Genomic DNA, 27,434 nt, shown 5'->3' on the forward strand with positions numbered 1-27,434 from the left:
TGCCACACTTGTAAACTCCATCTACTTGGCATGAGGCCACAAATTGCAACCCACAACAACTGAGACTCAGCAGTCAGAATGAACAGTGTATCATACAATCCAAAAACACTATCATGAAGATTTATAATTATTGAAAGGCAGGAAACTGCTCTTTTTTCCGCTAAGTGTTAGATTGGATCTCACAGTAGCTGACTGACAAATAGTTCCCCCTCAGGATGGAGTGCAAGGTACATCATCCAAAAATGGTTTGCAGCATTGCTCTCTCAAACCTAGCATCCAACATCACGCCAGGATCCCATACAACTGCCTGGCAGCACTCCAGGAACAGAGTCTGGAGTAGTCAGGTAACAACAGAGGTGCAGTGCTTCAGCTCTGAAGGGAGGCACAGCAAGCTACCTCTGGTGCAAGGAGGCACACCAACCAAGCAGTAACATGATGCTTAGGGACTTAAAAAAAAAAGAAGGTTTTTGTTCTCTTGACGGAACACATGTCCAGTTGTCTCACTTGTCCACTCGTGCAGAACGTGATTTTTGTGACCAATGCAAGTGATGAACTTGTACTGATGGACTGACACTGCTTTGGCATGAATTTTGGCACGAATTTTGGCACAATCTTCTCTCAAAAAGAAATTCAGTGTGTTCAGCCACCAGCATCTGAAGTTCATACAGTCCTTGTAGCTGAACTGATGAACATTATGAATCTTTTTTCACAAGGAGGTGGGCTCAGATTGTTATCAAGACACCCACAGTAAGTGGTCTCTGTAAGAGAGAGTGGTCTCTGTAAGAGAGTGGTCTCTCTAAGAGAGAAGAGTCTCTGTAAGTTACCATCCCATGCTGAGGTCTGGAGCAGAGATGGGTTTGATGTGATGCCTATTTAAGTAGAAGTCATATGAGAAGTTTCAGTATTCCAGGGTGAGACAAGTAAAGATGACTATCGAAGCAAGGTGACAAGCCAACATTGTTATGAGATGGAATTTAGTAGAAGTGAACTGTGTAGCTGTGTTACCATGGTGCTGAGGCCAAGCAAATACTGGCTTGAAGAACGGGCAGGATGTACTCACTTCTGCTTGCAGAATAACATGTTGACATGTACTTTTTAACATGTGACAATCTTTTTAACCTTGACAATCTATACTCCATAAATCTCACACTGTGTGGCTTGTTTTCAAAAATTTGACTCATCTTTGTGAACTCTTTCAGTGTGTTTTTCTCTCCCTCTCTCAATTTTTATGTTTAACATTCAAATATTTGGTTTTGGCCACTGACAAGGGCAGGATATTGAGCTAGGCAGACCATTGGACTGACCCATACACGAAAGTTGTTGTGTTCTTATGCCAGTCTGGATGGTTTTAAACCTTCTCCATCTCAAAAACAATCTGTCCTGGCTGATATTTTCCCACCTTTTTCAGGATTTTCTGTAAATGCTGGGAGTAGCCTCTGTCCGTGGTGCTCAGTCAACAGCCTTTCTGCCAGAGCTGTGACTTCAACTCACTCTGGCGTTACACAGCCATAATGCTGTGAGATTAAGTTCCAAAAGATCTAGAAGCTATACCCAGGACTGTTTACACATCAGAATTAAGCTTTGCAAATTAGGAACATCTCGACTAGCAGAAAGCCGTCAGAGAGATCAAAATATCCCCTCTGAACTTGAAAGACACTGAGGGATACCAAGAAACTGATGAAAAGGCCTATAGCAAAATCTTGAGTCCACTTTTGAAGAAAGACCATGAGTAGTGATTCAGGCTATCTCTTGAACAAAAGTATTGATGCTTTGTTTTTGTATCAAAACCACCAACTTGATGGTTCTGAGACATTATAGTTTTGTGTCACTCAAACATCAGCCTCAGTCCATTTGAGGTGGTCTGTCAGGCATAGATAGCCTAGGTAGCTCGGTGTCTTGGAGAGTACACTTTGTTCCCAGAAATGCAACTGCCCTCCGAAGCAGAAAGGGCCTGGACTGTGTTCACTGTGAAGATGAGTCCTTAGGACATAAAAAACACTTGTAAGCTTGCAGGCCTCTAAGAATAATTCAAAACATCTCAGCCTGCCAAAAAGGGATGGTTTTGTTTGCTTTTCTTGAGGCTATCCAAATTTATTTACAACATACACAGACATGAAAGGGAGTTTATTTACCAGAATAAATTGAGTGTTCAGGGCAGAGCTGCAGATTGAAATCTCAGCAGAGTTGGTCTTACTGTTCTAAGCAGTAAGAAAAAATTGAAGGAATCTCACAGCTGCATGGAAATTTACGGAGACAAGGAGAAATACAGGGGGCATAACCAGCACAGCTATGAAAAAACCCCAAAGAAACTATCTAGTGTGAAGTCAAAGCATGCGGGATCCATACTGAGATATATCTAAAGCCTCAGTTGTAACTTTACAGTAGACAGAAGTTATTGTGCTCCTCCTAAGTCATATGAATCTCAACATTCTCATGTTAGGTGCTTCCAGTAGACAAAAGACACCACGTCCAGTTTAGTCAAAGTCTATATTATGACTGCAAATAGAGAGCAAACTATTGGAAGATATAGCTTCATCATATCTTCTATAATCACTGCAGAAAGATTTCTCTAGGTCTAACTCCAGGACAATGAGACTTTATTACACACTGTCTGCTCTAAAATAAATTTGTTTAGTGTTGCATCAGGAGACTCTCAACCATATACGCTGGACAGTGCAAGATGTTTCATCTATGAAAAGTATTTTTCCACACTGACATAGCTATAACATTAACAGGACTACAGACAGAGGGAAACATTAAGCAGAGAATTTAGGTTTTATTTAATGACAGAAAACATTCTGCTCACCTGTGGATGCTTTCAGTCTTCTGATATAATCAGACCAAAAGGAACAGTTTGCTTTTTTCAATCCTTTAAGAGTTGGCAAGGAAACAGTGAACTCCTTGTAGTTATCACCATCATCATTTGGTAGATACATAGGCCAGGGGGGCATTGACCCTGACATTCTTCTTGAGAAACTATGAGGGTAGTTCGGATTTCTAAGGGAATGGGAGAAATGATCATTAGAAAACAATGACATGAACAGTAAAATGCAGAAGGAGATCGGCTGGGTCAAGGAAATGTGTATCCAGTCCCTCTGACCAGTAGGGTTCAAATTCAGTCCAGACTGGTGAATCATTCATGGTGTCTCCCCTGACAGTAACTTATTAGTCCAGTTCACTTCCTAGGGAACAGATACACAGAACCTATATAGACACAGGCTGGTGAACAACCTCAACAGGCCTCGGTCCCAAAGCAACCCAAGGTACTCTAAAAAGCATGTAAAGTCACAGTTCCCACACTAGCTTTCCAGAGATACTCCTCATTCTTGAGCATGGCCACAGCACAGTAAAGCTGAGGGTTATTCACAGAGTGGTTGGTAAAGGATGCACCGTGTCTTCATGTGCTTTCCCCTTTCTTCTGGGAATAAGGGAACTCTTAGCCAAGACCATTCAGAACTGGGGTCCTAGAACTAAGCTCTGGAAACAACACCAAGGCCTTTGTAGCCCCCATGTATTTAAGAAGAATTTGCAGCTGCTCCACGGAGATAAAATTCCTATTACTTCTAGCTAAGTGTCATACTACAGATCTTTGGTATCTGCTTGACAACTTGGCCATGGCTTTCCAACAGTGTTGACCAAAGCCCCCTCCGTAGGATTACAAATTGGTGGAGGAAATGGAGGCTACCTGAGTGAGGGCAGGATCTGGACTACATTCCCTCTACTCCTCGCCCCCTCCCCAATCATAGCAATTATCAAATGTCACATACTTACCCAGAGTTTACAAAATTGGAGATATACTGCATAATTTGCAAGGAAAGGCTCTTTTCTTCCAGAGTAAATTGTTCTTCATACTTTGGGTAGAATGGCAGTCCAAATGCATACTGAACATCCAGCAGGAGCTCCTGACCTGAACTAAAAAAATATTTATATAAAGATAATTAAAACCATCATTTATTTATTTGGGTGAGAAAGGGAGCTAATTTAATTCAGAGAGTAAAGCAAAGTTTTAAATAATTAATGACCATTAATTAGAGCGTGGTGAGCTGTGGGGCTTCTTCATATCAGACCAGAAAAGAAGAGCAAGCAATAACAAAGAGAATTTGCCATTAAGTTAATGTAGGGTCTTTAACATTTGTTACAAGAGGAAATTGTGGAAGACAGCAGGGCATATTTTCTAAATTAACTGGGCATATAAGAGAAAGTGATAGAGGAAGAAAGCCACTTGGCTATTCCTTAAATGCCTCTTAAGGTTTGTACAGATTTTCACTAAAATTAAATTCAGAAAGTGGAAGCAAGTGGTGACATGGAATCTGGCAGCCATGATGGAAGGTTAATTATGGTTTATTTAACAGATTTGGAATAAAATCTTGGCCCTTCTTAACAGCAATTGGAGTTTTTCCGTTGACTTCATTGGGGCCAGCATTCTGCCCCAAATCTTTGGATAAGGAAAGATGTAATAGGAGATGTTTATGAAGATTTCTCTTAGACATAGTTTTAATCTAATTTCTTTGCTGGCTGGGTAGTTTTGGTTCATGCAGTCTGTTCTCCCTAAGTTGTATATGTCAGTCAAGACAAAACAGCTTGACATAATCACCTAGATTAGATTTAGGAAAGAATAATTGTTGTTTACTTCCATGTAATAATTAACACATATAATAAGGAATAGTTCAACAATTCAGAGACAAGACTGGCCAGGCAAGATAACACTTGTAGGACCTAGTAGCAAAGGCTACACAACTCAATATATTCAAGTCCTGCAGAAAAACAGTGGGCAACTTCTACTAATAAAATTATAACTGAACTATGCTCAACACATAGCTTTGAACCACAGCTCAGAAGGAGACATTTCTGGTATGGAGTCCAATTGCATTTTCTGTATCCCACATTTAGACAAAGGTCTTATTGACTTGGTTAAATGCTACATGAAGGCAGACAGCATCAGGGGATCTGGGAGAAGGAACAGATGTCTGTGAGGCTAGGACAAACAAATCCCAGATCCACTTAGCAAGATTTCATCTGCAGTAGCTGCAGAGGTTGTTGTTGAAAGGTGGCACAACTGACACTATTTTATCTTTGGACATGAAATGCAGCAGCACTGATACGACCCTGATACTGTCTCCAACGTAACAAGGCTTGTAGTTCAAACCATTATGGGCAGGTGGACTGAAAGCAAGATGACTCCTTTACATTTTATGAGTGGTGGCACCAAAGCATCTATTTTGAAAAACAAACACACAACCCTCTAAATGAAATACATCTTTGGTTGTATTTTCTTTAGTCTTATCATAATACCTCAGTAATACTTTGCATCTGGAAAGTGAATTATTCACAGATTATTCACGAAAAAAATGTAGAACTGAAACAAGATTAAAGCATATTTTTCTTCCCCAAATGTTTATAGAAGGATTAAGCAAGATCATAGTTTAATAATTTTGCTTTAAAAATAATTTGCTTGGCCCAGTATATTACAGCAATGCTTAGTGTCAGTATTGCAGCAAAGGTACTATATACTTAAAGGAGCTATTTTCTTTTCAATAAAGAGACACTTTTGAATAGAATAGAGGACATGAAATTAGTTAAGATGCAATGAAGGGACAAATGTACCCATTTGGGAATGGGAAGGCATAGCAGACGTGAACTTTGCTCTAAATCTAAAACGAGTGAGCTGGGACTGAGGGTTTCCCCGCAAATGAGACTGTTCTCAGCTCTCATGTTTCTAGAGGTGAAATCTGTTAAGGTCACAGCCCAGACTAAAATTTAGCAAACTCCTAAACAGATAACTTATTAGGATTGAAATTATTTGTACAACTGTAATGGGTTTGATACAGAGACATAAAGTGGTACAAAACTGTACAATTTCATGGGCTGCTTTCAATATTTCTGGTTGATGCTACCACACCCTGGCAAGTGAGTATCAGTAGTAAGAGGCAGAGAAAGAAAACATAAGACTAAGAGGGGAAAGAGCCACATATATACGTGCTCATAACAGCAGTAAAGACAGCTGTGAAACATCTAGATGGCAGCTAGGTGGAAAATATCAGGGGAACATTTCTGTCTCCTCCTTCAAATTCTGTTTATCACCTATTACTGCCAGAGGGGAGTGCAAAATGGCCAGAAACACCCAAACAAGGATTTTGGAGTCTTGTAGGAGCTCTGAGCATACTCAAGGTAGCACCATGTAGGGATACTGTTTTCACTGGAAGAAAAGTGGAGTGAGAGAAAGGGAGGAGTGACGGATAAGCATGTATAGCTTTGCTGTTGTTGACTGCTAGCTCTGCAGTGAGGTTTTTCTTTGCTGAGCTGCTCCAAACTGCACTCCTGAAACCTCAGGGTGCCATATAGGTGACTCAACAGCATCAACTCTAAATGAGGAAACGCAGTGCCCAGCAACTGCTGGACTTCAGAGGACAGATAAAAGGGAGGACTGCAGAGACAATGGCAAAAGAGATTTTTAAAGTGTTTTTAAGGAAGACAAATGAATAGCAACTAACTTTCCCTACAGAAGTCTCTTTTCAAGGAACAGATCTGTTATTTTAATAACAGCAGTGAATATAGTTACGTGTAAGGATGAAATCTTGGCTTTGGTGACTTCACGGGACTAGTACTTCATGCAAAGGTACTTATTGCTTCATATCTTATGCGTATACCTTTTCTTTTTAAGATGTCAACATTTTTAGAAACAGATTCACAGCTCTTCTTATGTGACAGTATGACAGACTGGTAAATTGAGCCATGGGGAAGCTAGGAGCCAGACCCTACCACTTTGTTCACATTAAAGTGAGCTCCCCTTGGAGAATTATTACTTCACTTCAGAAGGAGGTACTACTGGAGTTCAGTTATCCAGTTTACAGAAAAACAGGTAGTAAAATCAGAAACTTTGTGACTTTCATAGCCAACAATTTAACAGCAGAGCCTGAAATATCACTTGCTAGAAATTTTCATTATACAATGCCAACCCATTTAATTGGGAAGGTATTGGTTCTGAGAAAATTTTCCTTAAGCCTGAGATGGAGTTTCCATTTAAATGTTTCCAAGTAAGAAAGACAGAAAGGGATTTCTTAGCCATCAATTACTCCACTGCTCTCTCTATAGAACTGTGGCTACTTTCATATACAAAGAACAGCTTCAACAGGGAAGAGTAAAAGATGAGAAGGTCAGAATTTAGAACAAAAATACCCAGGTTACGGTTGATTTGGTTCAAATTCTTGTTCCAAATCAAACAGAGCATAGATGTAATCCAGATTTCCAACAGTTGAAGTGAATATCTTAACCACAAGCTTTTGGAACAGTTAAAAAATAATAATAATCTAAAAAACAACAACAGAAAATCCCAACGCAGAAATCCTCAAAAATTTTATTTGCAAAATGGAATTGTCATTAATGGCTATCCATAAGCATGGCAGTCAGAACAGAAGAATATGATCTGGCAGATCACCATGCTATTCTACATTAGGACTGAATGCACAACTTAGACCTGGGGCTGCAGAGACCTCACACTGTGATCCATTGTAAATTAGGACATATATCTAATTTTGAACTTTGTCCTTGTTCTAGATCGGGCTAATTATTTCATACTGGAAACTCATTTTGATGATTAATGACTGACTATAGCCTAACACTTCTCTCTTCTTTTTTCTTTCATTTAAAAATAGTCCTTACTCTCCTAATGTAACAATTTCAACTAATCTCAAAGCCTTTTGAGTCACAGCTTCTGTTCTTAGTTGGCTTAATGCAGTTTTTGGTTCTTTTTTAAAACTCCACACACAGATAGAAGCCAATTTAAATTAGTCAAAATTCAAATGACATGCTATACAATACCAAAATACCAAACTTCTCACTGCTATCCAATCATTTAAATTTTAAAATAAAAAGATAAACATAACTCTAGCTAGAGTTCAGCCAGAGTTACCAGCAAATTACTCAAGATGAAAGAAGTTGAAGAAGAATCAGTTTGTCATTAGTGAACACACCAAAGAGATATTTATTTATCAATATTTTTAGCTGTATTGACCAATAATGATAGATATTTTAGTCCTCATAAAGCACAGATAACTATTAACAGAAGAGTTTTCTAATATATATGGTCTAGAACAAGAAACTAATGTGTACCCATGAAGCCAGGCTACGCAGTCCAGTAAGCTAGGCCTAGCAGAAACCTAAGCAGATAACGTCAGAGGCTTAAGTTCCCAGCTCCATCATGTTGCATCATTAGTCATAAATGGTCTACTGGGCAACTCCTTCCTTATTCAATGCCTGCACAAAACTTTCAGTTCAGCTAGAGCATTGCAACCCAGCCTCTTCAGGAGGTGAAATAGAGATCTGTTCATTTCATTTCAGCGACAATGATTGTCTGAGAAATTTAGAAGAAATAGTGCACTCATACTCATGTTAGTCACTAAACTTAGCAGATATTGGCAATCTGCAACAGATTTGTGTGATATGAAAACCATTAATCCTTTAAATGTAAACTTTTATGAGCATAACTGCTCATTCTAACAATTCTGTGAAAGGGTCTGTGTTAGAGATGGAATCATGGTTTTGAGTTCCTAGCCTTATATTCAAGACCCTATTCAGTATCCCATTGTCAAGGATAGGCCTATCACTAGTAAAAGAACACAAAACGCCTATCCACTGTCACTTGGCTTTGGTGAGAATAGGTCATTTACATGCTGATTGGACTGAACAGCAGAGGGGAAACCCAGACTCATAGAAGTGGTGATAAATCTCCCACTGATTTGAGTCAAGATAGGATTTCATAACAACCATGTCCCTGGAGAAGAGGATATGATTTATATATAAAATGCCACTGCCTGCATGATCTTGTGGCCCCATTCTGTGTTTATTTTCAATAAATGAATTTAAAATTAATTTTTGCAAGAAGTATTGGAAATACTAAATGTGGTTGTTTACACACATCTACATTCTCTTCATATTAATACCAGCAGATTAGCAGAGTGGGATCAAGTACCCTAAGCTGTTAACAGGTACCATCTCATCAATGTCATGGGAGAGGAGCAGCCTACCAACACTGCACTTCACTAGGACTGAAATGTTCATTTCAATGATAAGCAAAAATAATTAAAAAACCCTCCCAAACATAACCATACATCTTAGAAAAGGAAATGGTACATGATTGCAGGGAGAAAAAAATAATCAAAGGATAGATGGATAATTATAGAAATTTAACGAGCCAATGTGAGGCCTGGTGTGACCTCTGCAGTTCTAGAGATGCATTTGGCTCATTGTGTCTCCTCACATTACAAAGTTCTGCCAAACAAATGAGGGAAAGCATATGAAAAACAGATGAACATTTTTCTTTCTTTCTTCTTTTCAGGAAAATCAGGACATATGGAAAAAGCTTAACTCCTAACGGGATTAAACTGCCAAGTTTATCCACCTTTGTACCAAAAAAGCCCTATAGATACATGTGACTTGCAAAAGTATCCTGGAGTTTGCTATGTCTTTTCCACTTGGATTACTCCCAATACACGCAATATTCTACTTTGCATTATAGCTGTGCCAATTGAAGAAAATAAAACTGAAGTAGCAGATAATAAATTCAAGAACCTGAAAGTTCACATTAATTGAAAAAAAAAAAAGTCATAGATCTTAATGCAGGAAGAAAGCACTTTTATCATCTTGTCAGAACTCCTAAATAATACAGATTACAGAATTTTGTCAGGGAATTACTGTATTAAAAATCTAGTAATAGGCATATTGACACTCGAGTGCATCTTTGGGGGACAGAAATTCATGCATTTGTTCAGTATGCCTACTCCTGAGCAGAAGGAATGGATGCATTTCCTTAAAAAGGTGACATGTCCATCCAAAGACCCCAGAGCACCAAGGAAGGTCTCTCTAGATATATGGACTTTACGCTTATCTTCTAGATTACATTTCATGGGAACAGCTTGTCCCAGTGCAGCACATGCAGTTGCCAAAATTGCTTTGTACTTTTCTGAGTATTTTAGCTGAATTTTGGTTAACTTAAAGCCAATTTCTGATTTTTCTGAGCTTGGTACTTTGCCTTTGCATATTTATGACTAATTTCCAAGATCTGAAAAATCTACTGAATGATAAAGGCCCCTAAACCACTCCATGGGAAGAAAAACCAAATTGTGTAGATCTCAAGCCTTTAGCAACACAGAAACTTGCCTAAAGACTTCAGAATGGCATGGTGTGGTTGCATCAGTGGGAGAGTGTTTTCATAGCTGCAGCTGGCATATCACAATAGATAAGGCCAGAGGGAAGAGAAGCCATTCCAACAAGAAGAGCAAAACTACTTCTAGGAGATGAGAGAGAGTCCAGCTTTATAGAGAAAAACTACAAGCTGTTGTTGCAGCAAGTGTACATAGCTGCCTAAGGTGATTGTGATGCCTGCCCAGCTATGGAGGCAAGGTGCATCTTATCGTTCTTGTTACCACCTCTCCAGTGCCTTACCTGCCCTCTGTGTTTAGATGAGTTTCTTTGAAGCCCAGAGACATAACTTTCTGTCTGCCTCCACAGCATCTAGTTCACACCGGCCCCCCCAACCTATGGGGTGTTGGTACTCACGGACTAACAGCTACAATCAGGAGGAGAGCCTCAAAGTGGACAACAAGTGGAGGACAGATTAAAGGACAGGGTTATGATTATTACAAAATTAAAAGAGTAGAAAAATCCCCTTTAATTAAAGGGATATTAAGAACAGACAGAATTAGTGCAGCATATATAAGAAATAGAAGATGAAAATACTTTGCATAGTTGAATGGGTTTATACACAAACATTTATTTTTTTTTATCATTCAGGAGTTCTCGCCTTCAGTTACAGGAATCATAAAAAATGTCACCGAAATCCAGCCAACTATGTGAGCATTGGCACAGACCAGTCTTTTAACAACTCACACCAACGTACACAAGAGTGCATAGTCAGGAGGTAAAGAGCCCCAACTAGAATGACTCAAAACAGACAGCAGCTGATTTATCTTGGATGAATCTGTCCGGTGCACAACAGTTACAAAAGCTTTTGTGACAATTATTATGGTAATGTTAAAGGACTGTAAGATAGAGCCTCATTAAGTCTCTGTTTAGACCACTTCAATGACAATAATGATGCTTTGCCATCCTGCTGCAGCTGACGATCTGACCTCCTCAGTGAGCAGAGCACTGATTTTTATCCACCATCTTTAAGACAGCACATTTGGCACCACAGAGTGACTTGGAAGCTATGCTGGCGTGGCAAGCAGTGCTACTTCATATAATATGCAAAAATCACCCAGAAACCTCTTGAAGGGTTAACGAGGCAAATCTTTGTACACTTAATAATATTATCCTTGTCAAAACATACTTCTCCTATCACATATTTCTTTACTGTAACTAAAGCTATACTCCAGCCCTCCCCACTAATCCTAGGCAATGCTGAGCAGTCACATTCCTCCTGCATTGTTTAGAATAAATGTTTACTCCAAGGCCTAAGTGTTCTCAAAAAGAAAGGGAGAAAATGGTGTCTGGGTTATGTATATATTTTTACCACAGATCATTAATGTGGGAGCTGGCTATGCATCCCGCTCCTTATTCAAATAGGAACTGAAGACTAAAGCAGACATGGTGTTACGCCAAGCTGGGGAGAATGCTACCACGTGGAAGGAGATATTAGTTTGCTCTCTGCAAGATCCATTCATCTATATCAAAATTGTCAGTTCATGGTTTTATTTGGTTTTCCACATATGTCATAGACATCAGTTTAGCGTGGCCTTTTTAATCCTACCTCTGTATGCAAGCTTGAATGTGTATATGTGTGTACATTTTAGAAACATCCAGTTGTGAGAACAAACTTTTGCTAATTGACTTGTACTGGTAAAAATTCCTCCCTGTTTAATAACTTTTTGACTACTTTGCATCATTGCAGTTGGGTCTGTCTTTACTGGCTGACTTCTCCCTCCCTCTTGTTTATCTTGCTGTGAGTTATTAAGGGACTGCTCCATGTGAAACAAGAGGAAATACCAGTACTTTTTCATCTCTGCATTTTAACTCTCTGTTCTGTTACACAATTTGGGACACACACATGCAGTAGGAGAGAGGTGACACAGTAGAAATTGGAGAATGTGTTGCTATACTGTGCCTTATCTTAATTAGTGAATGGCCATTTCCCCAGCCAGAATATTTATCTAAGAGTAAATAGTCTTCTGCTGTTGTAGTTATCAGAACATAATATTATTTTAATGTACTCTTTCCAATACCTCTGTGAGGTAGCTATTAGTAGTTATTATAGATAATATATAATTATATTATCATCTTCATCATCTTTATGATATAGATAACAAACACAAAGAGGGAAAGGTCCATATCCTGTGTAAACTGAGATCTTAGGAAGAATTTAGACACCAAAGACCAAAAAATCATTATTTTATCTCTTATGTTACCCTATGGACATAATACTATAGAAGTTTACATTTTTACAAGCGAAGGTCTGTATCTCAGCAAACACAGATGTGATTCAATATCAAACGGGCTGAGAAATCATTTTTCTGTCAAATGCCTATGAGTAATTGGGAATATCTAATGAGGTGTTCCCCCAGCTGCAATGCACCGAGGGGGATCTGATCCAGTATGTGAACTCACAGAATATCCTGTACATGCCTACTACGTGCAAAACATACTGCTGGTTATTGCATTCATTAACACAAAGGAATAGCTGTAACAGGGTTCTTCTATTCAGGAGTTTAATAGCTAGATTGTTTGCAGGGTCCCAGATTCAATTCTCACTTCTGCAGAGCAAGTTCAAACCCACACATCCTTGAGCAAGTTCAACCTTCCAGCCTAAGCTGTAGGTTACTTGGCAGAGTATCTGCCTCTGCTCCTCCTCCTAAGAAGAGTCACAGTTTTCAAAGAGCTTGAGAACTGGCAGGACTCATTACTCCAGTGGTTAGGGAAGTCCCTTGGGAGTTCGTGACGTGGCTGCCAGATCTTTCCCCAAGATTAGTTTATATATTCTACTTGAAGGCTGTTTCATGTACATCATTGGCTTTAATCCAGTAGGGCAAATTGCCAATAATATTCCCAAACACTGTGTTTGGTTGGTTTCAGATTACGGATGGTTTCTCACAGTTTTTAGCAGTTAAGACCACTCTCCCATGCGAAGCTCCTACCCTCAACAGCATCACTTCATTGGCATGCAGTGAGGCTGCTGGACAGCCTGCAATGCACATATACTATAAGGAGGGGGGAATGCTGTAGGGAAGGTGAGGGAGAGAGGTCACATGGCAAAACTGGGAAGAAGAATAAGGAATGATTCATTTAGGAATGAATGACAACAATGTTTAAACAAAAAATTCACAGTATATTCAGCAAAGGACCTAGTGTGGGGTCCCTTGGGAAAATGAGGGTATCACTTCATAAATAGTCACGTCGTCGTGTCAAATGAGATCCTTCAGTACACGGACAAGTTGAATTCTGCAATTTCTGTTTAAGTGCTTGCCTTTGCAACTTAAATAACATCTATTTTAACGGTACTTAAGCGTAAATAAAGACAAAAGGAGTAAGAACATAAACGCAGCATACCAATTTGGGTCCATTTCTCCTTGCAAGTGGCTTAGCCCAAGGCATTTGAGCCTCTGCCTCACATTCCCACAAGTTTCATACAGCATAGTGGTTTTTTTTGCTCTTTTAAAGAGGGTTATGAAAAACTTAAATAATAAGTTTTGCACTAAAATTTAAAGTAATTAGCTTAGAAGATCACTGACAACATAAATATTATTAAAATGTGTAGCTAAGTGCTACGTAAACTATTACTCCACTGAAGAATGCGAGGAGAGCTAAATAACATGAGCTCAAGAGAAATCTTAAATAAGGCTAGATAGAAGAGGAAATTCTCATCAGTTCAAAATCACTGCCTCAAAGCCAGTGTCTCTAAGTTGTATAAGTACTAGTTCATCTACTTTCAAATAAGATCTTATCATAGATGACTGGGTCACTATCATTCTCCAAAGCAAGAGAAAACTTGCTAGCTAATTTGAGAACACGTCTTTTCTTTCTGTGTGGCTGGATTTTTGGCATAGCATAGCTCAGCCCTATTTGGAACCTTGTAAAAGTCACTTATCTGAGCCTATCGGTAGCCAAATGGAGCACTGTGAACATTCCCGCTGGAGCTGCCAGCGAAATAACGGCTCCCTGGGGATTAACTTCTCGGCTAAAAAGAAAGCGAGCCTGTGTTACCGCAGCATAATGGCCTTCATCTGTAACCTAGATCTTGGCTGGTTTCTTTCAAATGCTTTTTCACTACGCTATCAGGAAAGGAAAAAACTCACATAGTTTGCAGGGAACTTCACAGTATCAAATGGTGCCAGTAGGAACCCGCTGCCCCTCCCCTGAGCCCTTTCAGAGAAAGCCTGAGAAAAAGGAAAGGGTCTCAGAAATCCTTCTTGGAGAGAGGTATGGGGCAGTACAGGGAGCAGGGGATAAGCACTGCTCCCTCATAAGGGAACAGCTAGAAGATAAGCACCTCTGTGTGCTTTGCTGCCCTAATGTGTGGATCTAGGGGACAGGTGGGGCTCCTGTCACTGCAGTTTCTGATCACTCAGCCTTTGAGAGCAAGGGACCAGGGGCTACCATGGTATGTCACATCACATAGTAGCCCAAAGTGCTGACCACTGCCTGCAAACCTCAGTGTCTCATCCTGACTTCTGGGAGGGGCTGGGTCTAAAATGAAACCAGGGAAGGTCACCTTAATAGCCTCTGACTACCAGCTTATTCTATACCCAAGGCAACAAGGCATTTGCATCTCCCACAGGCATTTAGAACTTTCTGTCTAAAATATCATCCAGCTTCTCCTGCTGACAATTTTTCAAGCAAGCTTCTAACACGGAGTATGACATAGAGCCTGAGTCTGCAAATGCTTGTGTTCAAAAATACTTTTCCTCCCATGAGACAGTCTGTCGGCTGATCACAAGTCACAGTACTGGGGCAGGAAGGAATAAATCCCAGACCCTGTCCTCACTGAAGGCCAGTCAGTGTAACGCTGGTACAACTGCATTGACTTCAAAAGGGGGCAGTGTTAAATTAATGTTGAGTCCTTAGACAATGTTACCCCATTTACCTTGAGAGCTGTGGGCTCCCAATGACTTAGGCCACATTCTGGTTCTTTGTGGGACATTTATCAGGTATAGAGCAGAAATCTAAAAGGCTAGCTGGAACTGGCAAAGGTAAGTAAGTTGGAGAAGGGAAACTTAATTTAGACATCTAACTTGAAGTGCCTCAGTTCAGAAACAGCATTCCTATATAGTCAATAGAGAGAAATAATCCATTAGAGCCCAGTCCCTCCTTTGCTAATCTGAACTGTTCATACCTACATCTATCCATTGACTCCAAAGGGTGCCCAAAGAGACAGCCCTGGTTTTGCAAACTCTAAATCCAAGAAACATAATAAAATACGTCTCCTTACCTGCTCTGTGAGGAGCTCTCAGGTAGGTGGTACATGAAGACATTTCCTCTGAAGGCAGCAGCCCAGTGACTGGCCATGTTTATGATGGGACACGTGATAAACTGGTCCCTGATAAAAAAGGAGGAGCAGGTAATAGACACAGTCACATAACAGAAAAAAAGGAAAGAACCCCCCCACACACAACCAACAGACCTCTCTCTATATTGATAGCCACCTTTAAATCTTCCAAAACACCTCATATCTCTGCCTTCAAGTGCATGGAGGGAAACCACATTCACCTTCTATGAGCCCAGTACAGCTTAGAATTCACTAAAATTGGTGTTTTATGGAGTGTTGAACAATGGTAATGATACTAAAGAAACAAGATCTGACACATAAGGAGTATCCTGGCCACAAAACCAATCCCATTTTAGTCTAGTTAATGGGGGCCCATAATTCACCCAGGGGGCCCAAATCACCAGGTGTTGCAATACAAAGGTATGAGTGAAGCAATTATATCCAAACCATCTTAGCTTCCATTGCCCCAAGAAGTGGGGCTGGAAGGTGGGGTGAGCAGTAGCTGGAAGGAGCACAAGTGGTTCAAGAGGGGCAGGCAGAAAACAGGACACCTTACTTCAAGATATCTTGTTATGATTCCTCAAGGCAATATTATATACACACATATCACCACTTCTCATTCTACATGTGCCCGAAGACTCAGAACACTCTTTGGGTGTTTATATATCCATAACTACATGAGCACCCACAAACGTATCTGCTGCGAAAGTGGGAAGTTTCAATTCTCAGTCTAGTGAATCTGAAACAGTAGCTGCTCCTTCAAACTTGGTAGGTAAAAAAAGAATGACTGATGGCAAAAAAGAACAGTGTCAGAGAAGCATAAAAACATGTTGCTATATTTAACTGGTATGATTATGAAAGGCACTGTTTGGGTAGCTATCTTGGTTCAGCAGAGTTTATTTTAAGCCCATCTGTGAGACCACAAGCTATGGGCTGACTGACCACAATACTCTTTGACAGTTATGGTTGACAACACCCATATGAAACAAAAATTACTGTTCTTCACTCGCTTACCAGCATGGGGTTTTAAAGGAGCAGATGGTCTTTGAAAACTAGGGAGCCTGTGGAGAGCATTAGCTCTCGAGAAATGCTTTGAGATACATTTCACCACTTAAAACTGATTCTTGGTGCTATGAAGGGAAAAAGTCAGCTATTCTGGGGAAGTAAAAAAAAATTTAAAAAATAGTAACCACAAAAATGAAATGGTTGTTTCTTACAGGCATAGAATACCAGAGCTAAAAAAAAAAAAAAAAAAGAAACTCATTTTATACCTGGGAAAAATACCAGAGAATTGCAACTAAAACAATTTTAAAAGTGAAAATATTTTAAAACCACAAAATATGCACAATGTATGTAGTTTATAACAAGCACTTATGTTGCTTTCTCACACTTCATAATCCTGTTAAAACTTTAGCAATTAATTATAACTTCTTGACATAGAACTTTTCTTGGGTTACACCCATGCTGGCAGTAAGGTTTTTGTTAAAAAAAAACAAAACAAAAACAAAAAAACAAACCAAAAACCCAAACCAAGCAAACACCAAAAAAACCAGAACCAGACCCCTCTTTTCTCCACCATGTATGTGATACTGCTGTAGATGACTGTCATTCTGTAACTGCTGTCTCCCTCCCTTTCTCCTGTAGCTGCAGTAATTTCCAAAGTGTTTAAAGCAAAGGATTATCATCAGATGTCCTGGTTTCTCTACTCATCCTTCTGCTTGCTCGTGGTGACTCTTTAAGCCATTGACATCTTTCCTGAGTCAAGTCATTTGCCTCCTATCGTAAACAAGCAGGTAATCCCAATGTCCACGAGGCTGCTGCAGGGCCCTCGCAGGCTGAGACCCCGAGGAGCTATTTGTGTATTGCATTCCTGCTGCAAGCAGTCGTAGCTTTGCAAAAGTCAGTGTTTGCACCATGCTGAGCCCTGGGCTGAACGTGGATGATCAAATGTGACAGTCCTGTGTTATAACAGCTCCTTATGGAGGTATCTCTGGATGGGAAGAAGGGTTAACATTTAAGTCCTTCAGTGTTTTATTATGGCTTAAAACATTATTGATGTGACTAAAGAATTATAGTCCCATGGGTAATGGTGGTGATGAAAAGAGATTGAAGATGAGTTCTGTCTTTAATGCCCATGAACCACAGCACTTCCACATGTGCTGCATGCAGTGGCCCCAGACACCGCAGTGATGGGTGGCCTGTCCCTGGGACAGGCTACAAGGCAGGGCAAATGCGGCACGGTGCGAGACTCAATAAACGGCACAAAGCTCAACCCACAGCTTTCTGGCTTGTTTACTCCATGACCTCAATGCATCAGCATACCTGGACCACCCAGAAACCTTCCCCAAACAGATTTGGTCACTGCTGTCTTGGATCAGATGTTTCCAAGTGAATCTTGGCTCCTGTTCATCTCCCGCTTCCTGAGGCTCCCCTGGAGCAACGCCCTGCAATTCTGATGGAGGACAAAGACCTACTGAAAGGAAAATCTTGTCTCTAAGGTCTCATGGAGAGGCTCACAGTGGGACAGAAAGTGTAATACTGAGAGCGCAGATACCAGGAGCTTGTAGCTATGATATCTCAGTTCAGAACAGAAGTGAAACAGCTTGGACGGGCACACTAGGACTCAAACCACGAGCTTATAAAACACATCACCATAGAAATGTAGAGTTTTCATAATGGATCTTCTCGTGAAGCAGAGACAGGAATAGAGAAAGAGTTTTTTGATTTGTTTTCTGTTCCACTTAAACATTCAGCCCCTTAGTTTTGCACAGAGGCAGGAAAAAGGAGGTAAGGAGATTTCCCCTCAGTTTGCCTCCTTTCAGAAAAATGGGCCCACTGCACCACAGCTCAAGATCTGTAACTGGTTAAAGCAAACTGGCTGTCCCTGGGGGAGAGAGGAAAAGCTACAGTCTTCTCGGCAGACCAAACCACCATGTGACCCAAGGTAAAGATATCCATCAGTCTCTATGGTCCACCATAGGTGTCAGGACTGCTGTGGAGTCCTAGTTCAACAGGGCAATGAACTCTTCAAACTGACTGTTGTCCAGAACTGCTGGACCCTGATGCCATACCCAATTAAGCGTCAAAACTATGCATATATACTAGGTGGTGTGAACATGGCCCACTGCTCATCTTCCACTTCACAATGGTCCCTGCCTGCAATGTTTCAATGCAAAGTACGGGAGTGTATATACTGGAGGTAAGTTGCTCATGTGTCTGCTGATATTTCATCACTATTTCCTTCAGAAGAGGCTGGGAGGCACTGTGAGTCTACAGTGTGCCCTGATGGATCAAACAAGGCAAGAGTCAGATATTGTGTGTTCTTCTTTCACCTCCACAAGAAGACTTCCTACAGAAGCATCCTAATGCCTGATTCTGCTTTCTCTCACCATGGGAAACCATACACAAATGGAGCAAAATGCAGATTGCGTGACCTTATACAATCATGGTACACTGGCATAAATGATTACACAAGGGTCAAGGAAATACCTGAATAAGCTTAAGGGGATTCTTCTGCCATAGGTAAAATGGAGATTAGCAATGCACAGAATGGGGTTGGGAGACACTTTTCTGAACATTCACAAATGCTTCACCATTTTACACAGGATACTCACCTGTAGAAAGCCTGACATTGTGAAGAAACATATTTTGCAGGTTTCATAATATAAAAATTAATGTAATTGCTGAAATCAAAGTTTTCAAACTTGACCACTCTCCAAATTTTGCAAAAACTAGGAAAAGTATCTAACTGTATAACTAAGTGATTGTTTGTGAATAAAAGCCAGTCTAATAGTTCTTCTACTGTCACAGGGATGAGAGGACTCAAGAAATAGTTGATGCAGAGTGCACAAACAACCAAAACATCTTTGACATGAAAGAGTACACAAAGAAGCATTAGAAGGCTGAATCCAATGTACAGATCAGGAAAGGCAATTCAAACTTTTCACAAGGCATAAAAGTCAGTTCAATTTCTGTTTACCAATGACATTAGAAACCTCATGGAAAATGAAATCATGTTCCCCATTTTCTGTTCATTTGCACAGGAATTTTTCAAGTTTTTCAGAATATAGATGCACACTTGAGATAAGCAAAACAAACCTTGCTTAACCTTAGTCACACAGGATGAGTTTCTTACCGGGTGGCATTTTCCAAAGCCCTGGAAAAGGATGAATAATCATCGGTTGAGTGTTCAAGGGAGTAATACCACGTAGCTGCATCTTCAATGAACAAGTTGGAGTCTTCTCCTCCTAGAGAATTTTGCAGAGCCTGATAAAAGGCTGTTTTACTGTTGGCTCTTCCTTGATTTTCTTCAAATTTCTGAGAACAAAATGCATACATGGAATTTACAAACAAAACTAAAAGACAGATTTTTAATGGAACAATATAGGCTCAGATCTCCCTCTGCTGGAATGAGTCCTCTCTGCTGTGATCTCTGATTCCTAGGGGAAGAAGAAGGGGACAGTCCTACCTTTGCTTTCCCAAGACTGTCACCAGCCAGCTGTATTGGCTTCCTCAAAACATACTATAGGACTGAATCCCTAAGCTGGTAAGTCCAAATCACAGGTACAGTGCTGTGCAGATGTAGCTCTAATACTACAGAAACCCAGCTGACAGAAGTAGTCCACATGGGTAGTTCACCAGTGTGAGTGTGCCCAGTGCTGTCTTTCTGATGAGCTCCCTGCAGGGAAACTAAAGGGGAGGGAGGGAGATATTGCTTCTTTCCTTTGGAAAGTCCAGAAAGCAAACATGCCATACAGCCATTTCATGGCTATATCCATTGACTATAGCCATGGCTATAGCCATTTCATGGCTATATCACTCTGCCTCTTCTGGAAACACCTACAAAGAAATGTGGCTCCCATAAGCCCTGTATTTAGGTCCCTTCTGGACTAATATCTGCCTTAGGCCTGGAAGAGAAATCCCCCTCCTCCAAATCCCAATGAAAGTAGCAGCCATGATCTTCAAACTTCATAACCCCTAGGGCCTTTCAGAAACACCTACCTTGAAATGCCCTTTTCCTGAGATATGTGTTCTGAAACCTTTCCTGACATAAAGGTATTTTCCCCACAGCAGAGTGCCTGTGTCACTGCAGAATTACTGATAGCAGGGGGACCATCTTCTATGCCAAACTACTTACCCGACCCTATTTTTACCAAAGCTAAAGACTGCTGGAAGTTTTCACCACATCTTTCTTTGAGGATTTTTTTTATTTTATCAATTCACCCTCTTCACTTTTTTTTTTTTTTTTAAATAATTTATGTCAAGTTCAGAAACAGAGCTCAACCTTCCTGTGGGTGAAGTCCTCTCTAAAGAGGGCATCTTGCAGGTGCATACTGGCTGAAACTTGGTATAAGAACTCCAGAGATAAAGATCTAATAAACCACCCATATTATTTTGGGCAGTTAGTCTGATGCAAAATAGGCTGGTGTCTGCCCAGTCCATTTACCACAGATGCTTTACTGAATATATTATTTTGATGGCCCGCAGCTGGTTTTCATCATGCAGCTAGGTCTTTCCACAACCCTATATAGAAAGTACAGAGGGAATAATTACTTTTCAACAGATTCACAGAAATGAAAGATGGAAAATAAGTCCCTGTCTGCTGAGGCCGAAGCCTGTCCTTACTGACATACACTAATGCTTTGTGCATTTTGATTAAGTGACTTTACAAGGGATTTCAAAACACTACCAAATATCCTCAGGTCAAAAAGTTCTTGGCAATTTTCCTTGTATTTGTAATAAGTTTTTCTTTTGCTAGATTTTGGCCCATGCAATGTGAAAAGAGTCATGTGGTGCCAGTTTTAGTAATACAGCCGTACTTCGAAAAAGATCTGCAACTCACACATGACACGTCACTTCATGTGCACAAATGCCACATATGAAACCGCATAACACACTTGCCTGCAAAATCATTCAGTTTAAATACAGCAAGGACACATATATTTTTCTGCAAGAAACAGAAATTATCGCTGAAGACCTGACTGCAGATTCACTGAATTCAAAAGCAATCTTCCCATCGGCTTTGGCACACATCAAGTCAGCTTCCTACTAACCAGCAGAAGGATTGCTGCTGTCTAATTAGGAATCTCTCGTTTGGTGACTGGAGCTGGTGGATTTGTCTAGCAGATATGGATAAGAACAGATGCTTTTCTGTGTCAATGCAGAGCCCAAGCTCTTATGTGTAAAGCATCCTGTACAAAGCAATGTTCATGCAATGCTTTCATTTTGTTGTTTTTTTCTTAATGGACTTGTTCCCTTAGTCTACACGTGTCATGGATAACTTAAAACAGAGAGAAAAAGAAAGAGAAAAAAACCTTAGGGTATTGATTATGTACCCTAGGAACTGATCCTTCACTGCCTCATCAACCACCAAGCATCAAATAAACATTACAGTTGAAAACCACAGAGAAAGAGATGGATCATCAGACAACACATGGTTAAGCTGAGGAACTCCTTGCCACGTGGTTTTGCAGATGCCAAAACTGGTGTTTCATGAACAAGTTTTTGCATTAAAATAAAAATTAAAATAATCAGTTGATGGTTATTAATTACAGAAAGACCAATTCAGGCTAGGAAGTCCCTGAGCTGCAAAATGCTAGAGGTTTGGAGAGCATTTAGCAGAAGTATCAGATTTGCTTACCTTATTCTTACAAACATCCACTCTTAGCCACTGCTGAAAACAGCATTCTGTGCTAAATGGGCCTTTGATCTGATTCAGTGTGGTCAGTCTTAGGTTTTTACTGTGCCTATGCACTAGTTTCTGTGATCTTCAAAATGCCGCAAAAATTCTGGTGACCTTTCTCAGCAATCATTGATAATAGAGTGTGGTCCTTGAGATGTGTTGAGTCAGATGAAAGAGGACTCAACAGGCAGAGATGGATGAGAAACAGAACTGGCATTTGTAAGACATTTTGAGATTTTTCATCCCAGCCAGCACTAAAACAGCACAATCTGAAATATGATGTCTCAAGCGTCACTTTGGCTACAATATAATATAATTTAAACATCTTACTTTAACATGATAGCACAAAACAAAGCGATGCATTCAAAATAAAACCCATGAAACATTAAAAAGACAAAGCATTTTAACTTTTCAAAAATTGATTCAATTTGACCAATTTTCCATGCCCAACAAATGTTTCCCATTAGAAAATATATGACCAAGGAACAATTTCCAAATAGCAGTAGGTAAAACAGCTGCTACCAGATTAATAGAAACAGCTGCACATTATGTAAAATAATTTACATTTTGCTAACCTTTAAAGAGGTATTAGCAACTGACCTCAGAGTTACAGTGGAGTTTTCAACTATTTTTAAAAAGTAAGTAAGAAAATAATTAAAAGCAGCAGGTGCACCACTTTCTACTGTTCTGGTGATGCAAAGTGGTCATAAACATTGTCTAAATAATGAGTTATATAATGCCTACTGTTGTTCCTGCAGCATAGCTTCTGGAGCTTATGAATGAATCTGGCCCAGTGTTTTATTTGAAAAGAAATTGTAGCAGTTGGTAGACCAAATGTTTACATCTTCCAAGGGGCAAAATGTACTTTTCTGACAAACTGGAATAGTGATAACACTAACAGAGTATGTACAGATCTTAGGTCTTAAATGGCTTTTGATAAATGTTGTCACAAAAGATGGTGAAAGACCTGCCAGCCATTCAGCAGAGTGTTTCAAGGATTCCAGCTAGTTACAAAATGAAGTAAAGAGTTGATATCAGCCCATTCTCCTCACTGATGGCATTTATCAGGACACTGCTCCCCTAGTCATTACAATTAATATACACATATCTGCCAGCTGTTGCATGTTGATGAATACCTTTATCCATAAAGAAATTAAATGATTAATATAGTGCAGGATGGAAGATCTGGTCTGCATAGATCCAGTTGCTTACATGGGGTAAAGAAACTATATTTTTATCTACTAACCCCCTGTGTCCTGGTTCTGGGTTCTGCAGCCAACTAGATTTGTATTAAGGAGGGAAAGAAAAAGAAAGAAAACACATGAAGTACAACCTTAGTCTTCCAAATAAAAATAAAGTTAACAATACTTGCAATGTGGAGATTACATAGTAGGCACAGAACACACGGAGGATATAAACAAGGCCATACTGACATGCATACATATACAAAACCCCACAGATATAGATCAGCATGAGTGACTGTATATTTAATGCCAGTTGGAACCATTAGGTCCTCCCACCTGAGCATCACATATAGCACAGGGATAAAATTTTGCCCCGCTGGGAATTGAAATCAACATTTTTAAAGGTTTCTGCTCAGCTGCCCTAATCTATGACTGATCAAAGCTAATATCCCTGAAGGTCTGCCATGGGAATGGCAGTTAACGGGTTCAGGCTTAACTGCTCCATATGCCACATAATAGTGCATTATGGCACCACTTGCCATTCCCTTAACAAACTCTGCTTTGTTTCTCACTTAGTTTCAACCATCTGATGGCTGCACTGGGGATGAGTACGAAGTGCTCCAGGAAGTGGTAAATCTGTCTCAGTTCACATGAATAAGCATTCAAGTGAATGCCATAAAACGGTCATTTCCATGGGCAAGACATTGGGCACGAATGTTCACCATACTCTCTGCTGCAAGCATCACTGAGAGACCTCAGACTTTAATTGTAAACAAATCAAACATAAATGTTTTGCTAGCACATAAGTGGTGCCTTCTGTCTTTCTATTTCATTTTGAATACTAAAGGTTGTAACAGGCATAAGCACAGTGTTGCAGTGGGAGTACAGAGACACCCAACACAACCAAATGCCAGTTAAGCCCCCACAGAATAACATGGTGCCAACTGGATTTACCACCTTCAGGTCTGGTTGCAGTCTAGAGGTTTTACTCTCACTCCTAAGACTCGACTGCTAAGAGTTTATAAAACTTGCATGCAACTCCAGTCTAAGGTGATAAGATTTGCATCATGTCTGAAGCTTGCTTGCATTGAAATGGCTAAAAGTGTCTCCTCACCATTTACAGGATCAGTATTAATTGAGCAAGACCAGGATTAATAGAGCAAGCCCTTGGCTGAATATGCCAGCACAGCTGTTCCCAGGAACTGGTGGAACAGGTCAGCAGGGATTAAATTTTTCTGTCCCCCACTTTTGCATCTGACTACACGGAACTCGTCATCCTAAAGGAGATGGAAATGAAGGACTTTGCCAATTCCGTATACTTGCCACAGGACCTTTTATCTGTGCCATTTATCTACCCAAATACATTGATGGTTTTTCTCTCTACAGAGTTGGAGCACATCCACAGATGGATTTTCACCCCAGGGAGGTTTGGTCCCCTCTTTGTAGAATAGATTAAATAACTTGGCTGTAATCAGAGACAAATTAGGAACTATGCCTTGGTTTCCCCAACTGAGCTCTGTGCTCTGTCCACCAGCTAAGCCCTCCCACCTTTCTTAGTATATCAGACCAGCTTTGGGTTTTCCCAGAAAGATGCAAGTCAGATCTACCTCAAGGGGACCCTTAAAATGAATAAAGTAGAAGACTGGGATACAGTGTGGGTTGTCTCAAATCCTTCTTCTAGGTCTATTGTGGGGAGAGGACAGCTAGCACAGATCAAAGATCCCTTATGACATTATGACAGACTGTCATTTCTGTCATTCTGTCATAATGACAGAAATGGGGCACAGACTTCTCGGTAACAACGACCACCCACACCAGTTTCTGCCACTGTAGCTAAATACGTCTGTGGCCTACTCAGGACTTTATCATTTGACTTTGACTGCAACCATGCATGGTCATGGCTATGACACAGAAATGCTCTTGAGGACCTAGGAAATGCATGTCCTTAAATAGCTCAATGATGGAGGAAGCATTACAGTTTCCCAGCAATTAATACACTAACTGCATGGACAAGGAAGAAATCAGGAAACTTTAACCTTGCAGCAAGTCTTTAGGAAAACAATCAGAAGACAGGAATATAGACTGGTCAAAACAGTCATATTCCCTCAAGCCCTAAAAACCTTAAGACAAAGAAAAATAGAAATAGAGGAAAATGTGCATTAAAAAATCATCAGTTCTTACTGAGAACATGAAAACAGCTTAAGGAAGACAAAAGGGAGAAAACAAATAAAACCACCTCCCATGAACATTACGAATTTTCTGGAACAGAGATGGAACCTGACTTACAACAGTAGCAACAAGTAAGGTAGGTACTATTATAATAGCTAGTAAATAAGTTAACTATCCTTCTAAGTAAGGATAGTTAAACCCTTGCCAAAGTAGATCAGATGATCTCCAACAGTAGGAGATTTTAAAACAGGTCTCTCAGGTTGAGGTAGCTATGACCATATCTTAGGGTTGAGATGCACCAACTTTTGAGTCCCCTTCTGATCTTATTTTCTGCAAACCTTTAAATAAAGAAGATATTCCAGATTTTCTTTTTGGAAAAGCAACATTTTACTGCTGAGCTCCCATTATTTGTTGCATAATTTCTAATACATCATGGAATTGCATTTTGGTTTTGCAGACAGCTGTCACGTGGAAATAGTGGTAAAGGAAATAATTTCACTTCCTAGTCTTCATCACATGACTTGTAATGAGGTTACTGAGGTTTATTCCCCTCTCACAGTATCTGGATCATTATCTGCAGGCCTCCAGCATCACAGTCCATTTCCTATGCCTGACTTCCTCTCTTAATTGATTCCAAAAGAGAAAGATACATGAAATAAGAGCAGGAAACTTCTGATGGAGACTAAACAAGCAAAATGAACTTTATTCAGGGGGGGTCAAAAAGCCTTCTTTCAAAGGGGTAATTTTGTCATTAATTCTGACGTAAATTGGTCTGTGTGTTATTGGCTACCAGCAAAGAGAAGTTGGGATTAACCGTTCACTGCCTCCTAAGAGATGAAATCCACACAGTTACAGAAAGATAGCAACAGACCTGCAGTTCACTTATATAACCCTCAAAATAATCCCTGACGTGTTACATTCTCCTGTTGATTTCTTAGCATATATCTGAGCACGATGGAACATTTAATTTCATTTGGCAGTGTTAAAGAGGGAACTGCTATTGCTCCCATCGTGGAGAAGGACAAATGAAGTAGAAGAGGTTGATATGCTGTCTCAAGAACAGACAGTGCCAGAGGGTTCACAAGAAGATGCAAAATCCCTCTGGGTAGACCTTCATGCTTTTGAGGACTTCTATGTCCAAAGTACAGCATGGACGCAATTGTCTTTCATTTCATCAGTTTGGCCCTGAAACCCTAGCCCACGCATCAGGACAGTGCTTAGTCATAGCTTGTCCATATTCAGCATCATCTTTACGAGAAAACGTACTTCTTAAAGGCAACAGAGAAAAAAAGTTGCCGCAAAAAAAAACGTTGGCATGGAAAAGACTAACTTAGCCCTGCTGCACAGTGAAGAACCTCATAACCAAGTTACGAGCTTGCTTTCTTCTTTGTGACATATAACTGAGATTGGAATATAAATAGGATTTCAGAGACAGTAAAACATACTGCTGCACATTAATACATGCTAAATCATTGCTGATCTTACATTTTCATATCTCCCCCAGTAGTGTTAATCAACAAATATAATAATGCCATTAATCAGCCTAAACAGGACTGGTTGAAGATGGACAATGCCTTTGTATATTTGCATGGAGTATAATTCACAAATTGTAGAGATCAAAAAGGATCTGTCCTGGCTGCGTATGATTACCATCATCACTATAGTAATAGCAATGTCATCAGTTCCTTAACAGTGAGTCTCTTCCTACCTTAATTGCCTTAGCTCTGCTGATCAACCCATCTTGTTGAGCACTTCCAATGAGCAGATCTACTTTCCGAAGCTGAGGGCGCTGCAGGGCTTTAGATAATGGCTCCCGTAGGTAAATTCCATCCATCACTGGACCCCAGTACTGGAATGGACCACTTATAGCTAGGAGCTAGATTAGCGAAAAAGCAATAATAGTGCAGTTAAATTAGCTTACCGT

The 27,434-nt window shown here is 40.1% G+C and overlaps 1 protein-coding gene across 1 annotated transcript in view; it reads right to left on the minus strand.

Annotated features, from left to right (window-relative positions):
- TG (thyroglobulin) overlaps window positions 1-27,434 on the minus strand; it is a 161,979-nt gene that overhangs the window by 2,509 nt on the left and 132,036 nt on the right. Inside the window, exons 43-47 of the mRNA XM_072855051.1 lie at window positions 27,219-27,386; window positions 19,611-19,792; window positions 15,419-15,526; window positions 3,772-3,912; window positions 2,807-2,997 (exon numbers count right to left, since the gene is read on the minus strand). Coding sequence (XP_072711152.1) covers window positions 2,807-2,997; window positions 3,772-3,912; window positions 15,419-15,526; window positions 19,611-19,792; window positions 27,219-27,386 — 790 coding nt within the window. The remainder of the gene's footprint in view (window positions 1-2,806; window positions 2,998-3,771; window positions 3,913-15,418; window positions 15,527-19,610; window positions 19,793-27,218; window positions 27,387-27,434) is intronic.

The sequence above is a fragment of the Ciconia boyciana genome, chromosome 2, assembly GCF_034638445.1.
Source record: "Ciconia boyciana chromosome 2, ASM3463844v1, whole genome shotgun sequence".
In the NCBI taxonomy this organism is placed as follows: Eukaryota; Metazoa; Chordata; class Aves; order Ciconiiformes; family Ciconiidae; genus Ciconia; species Ciconia boyciana.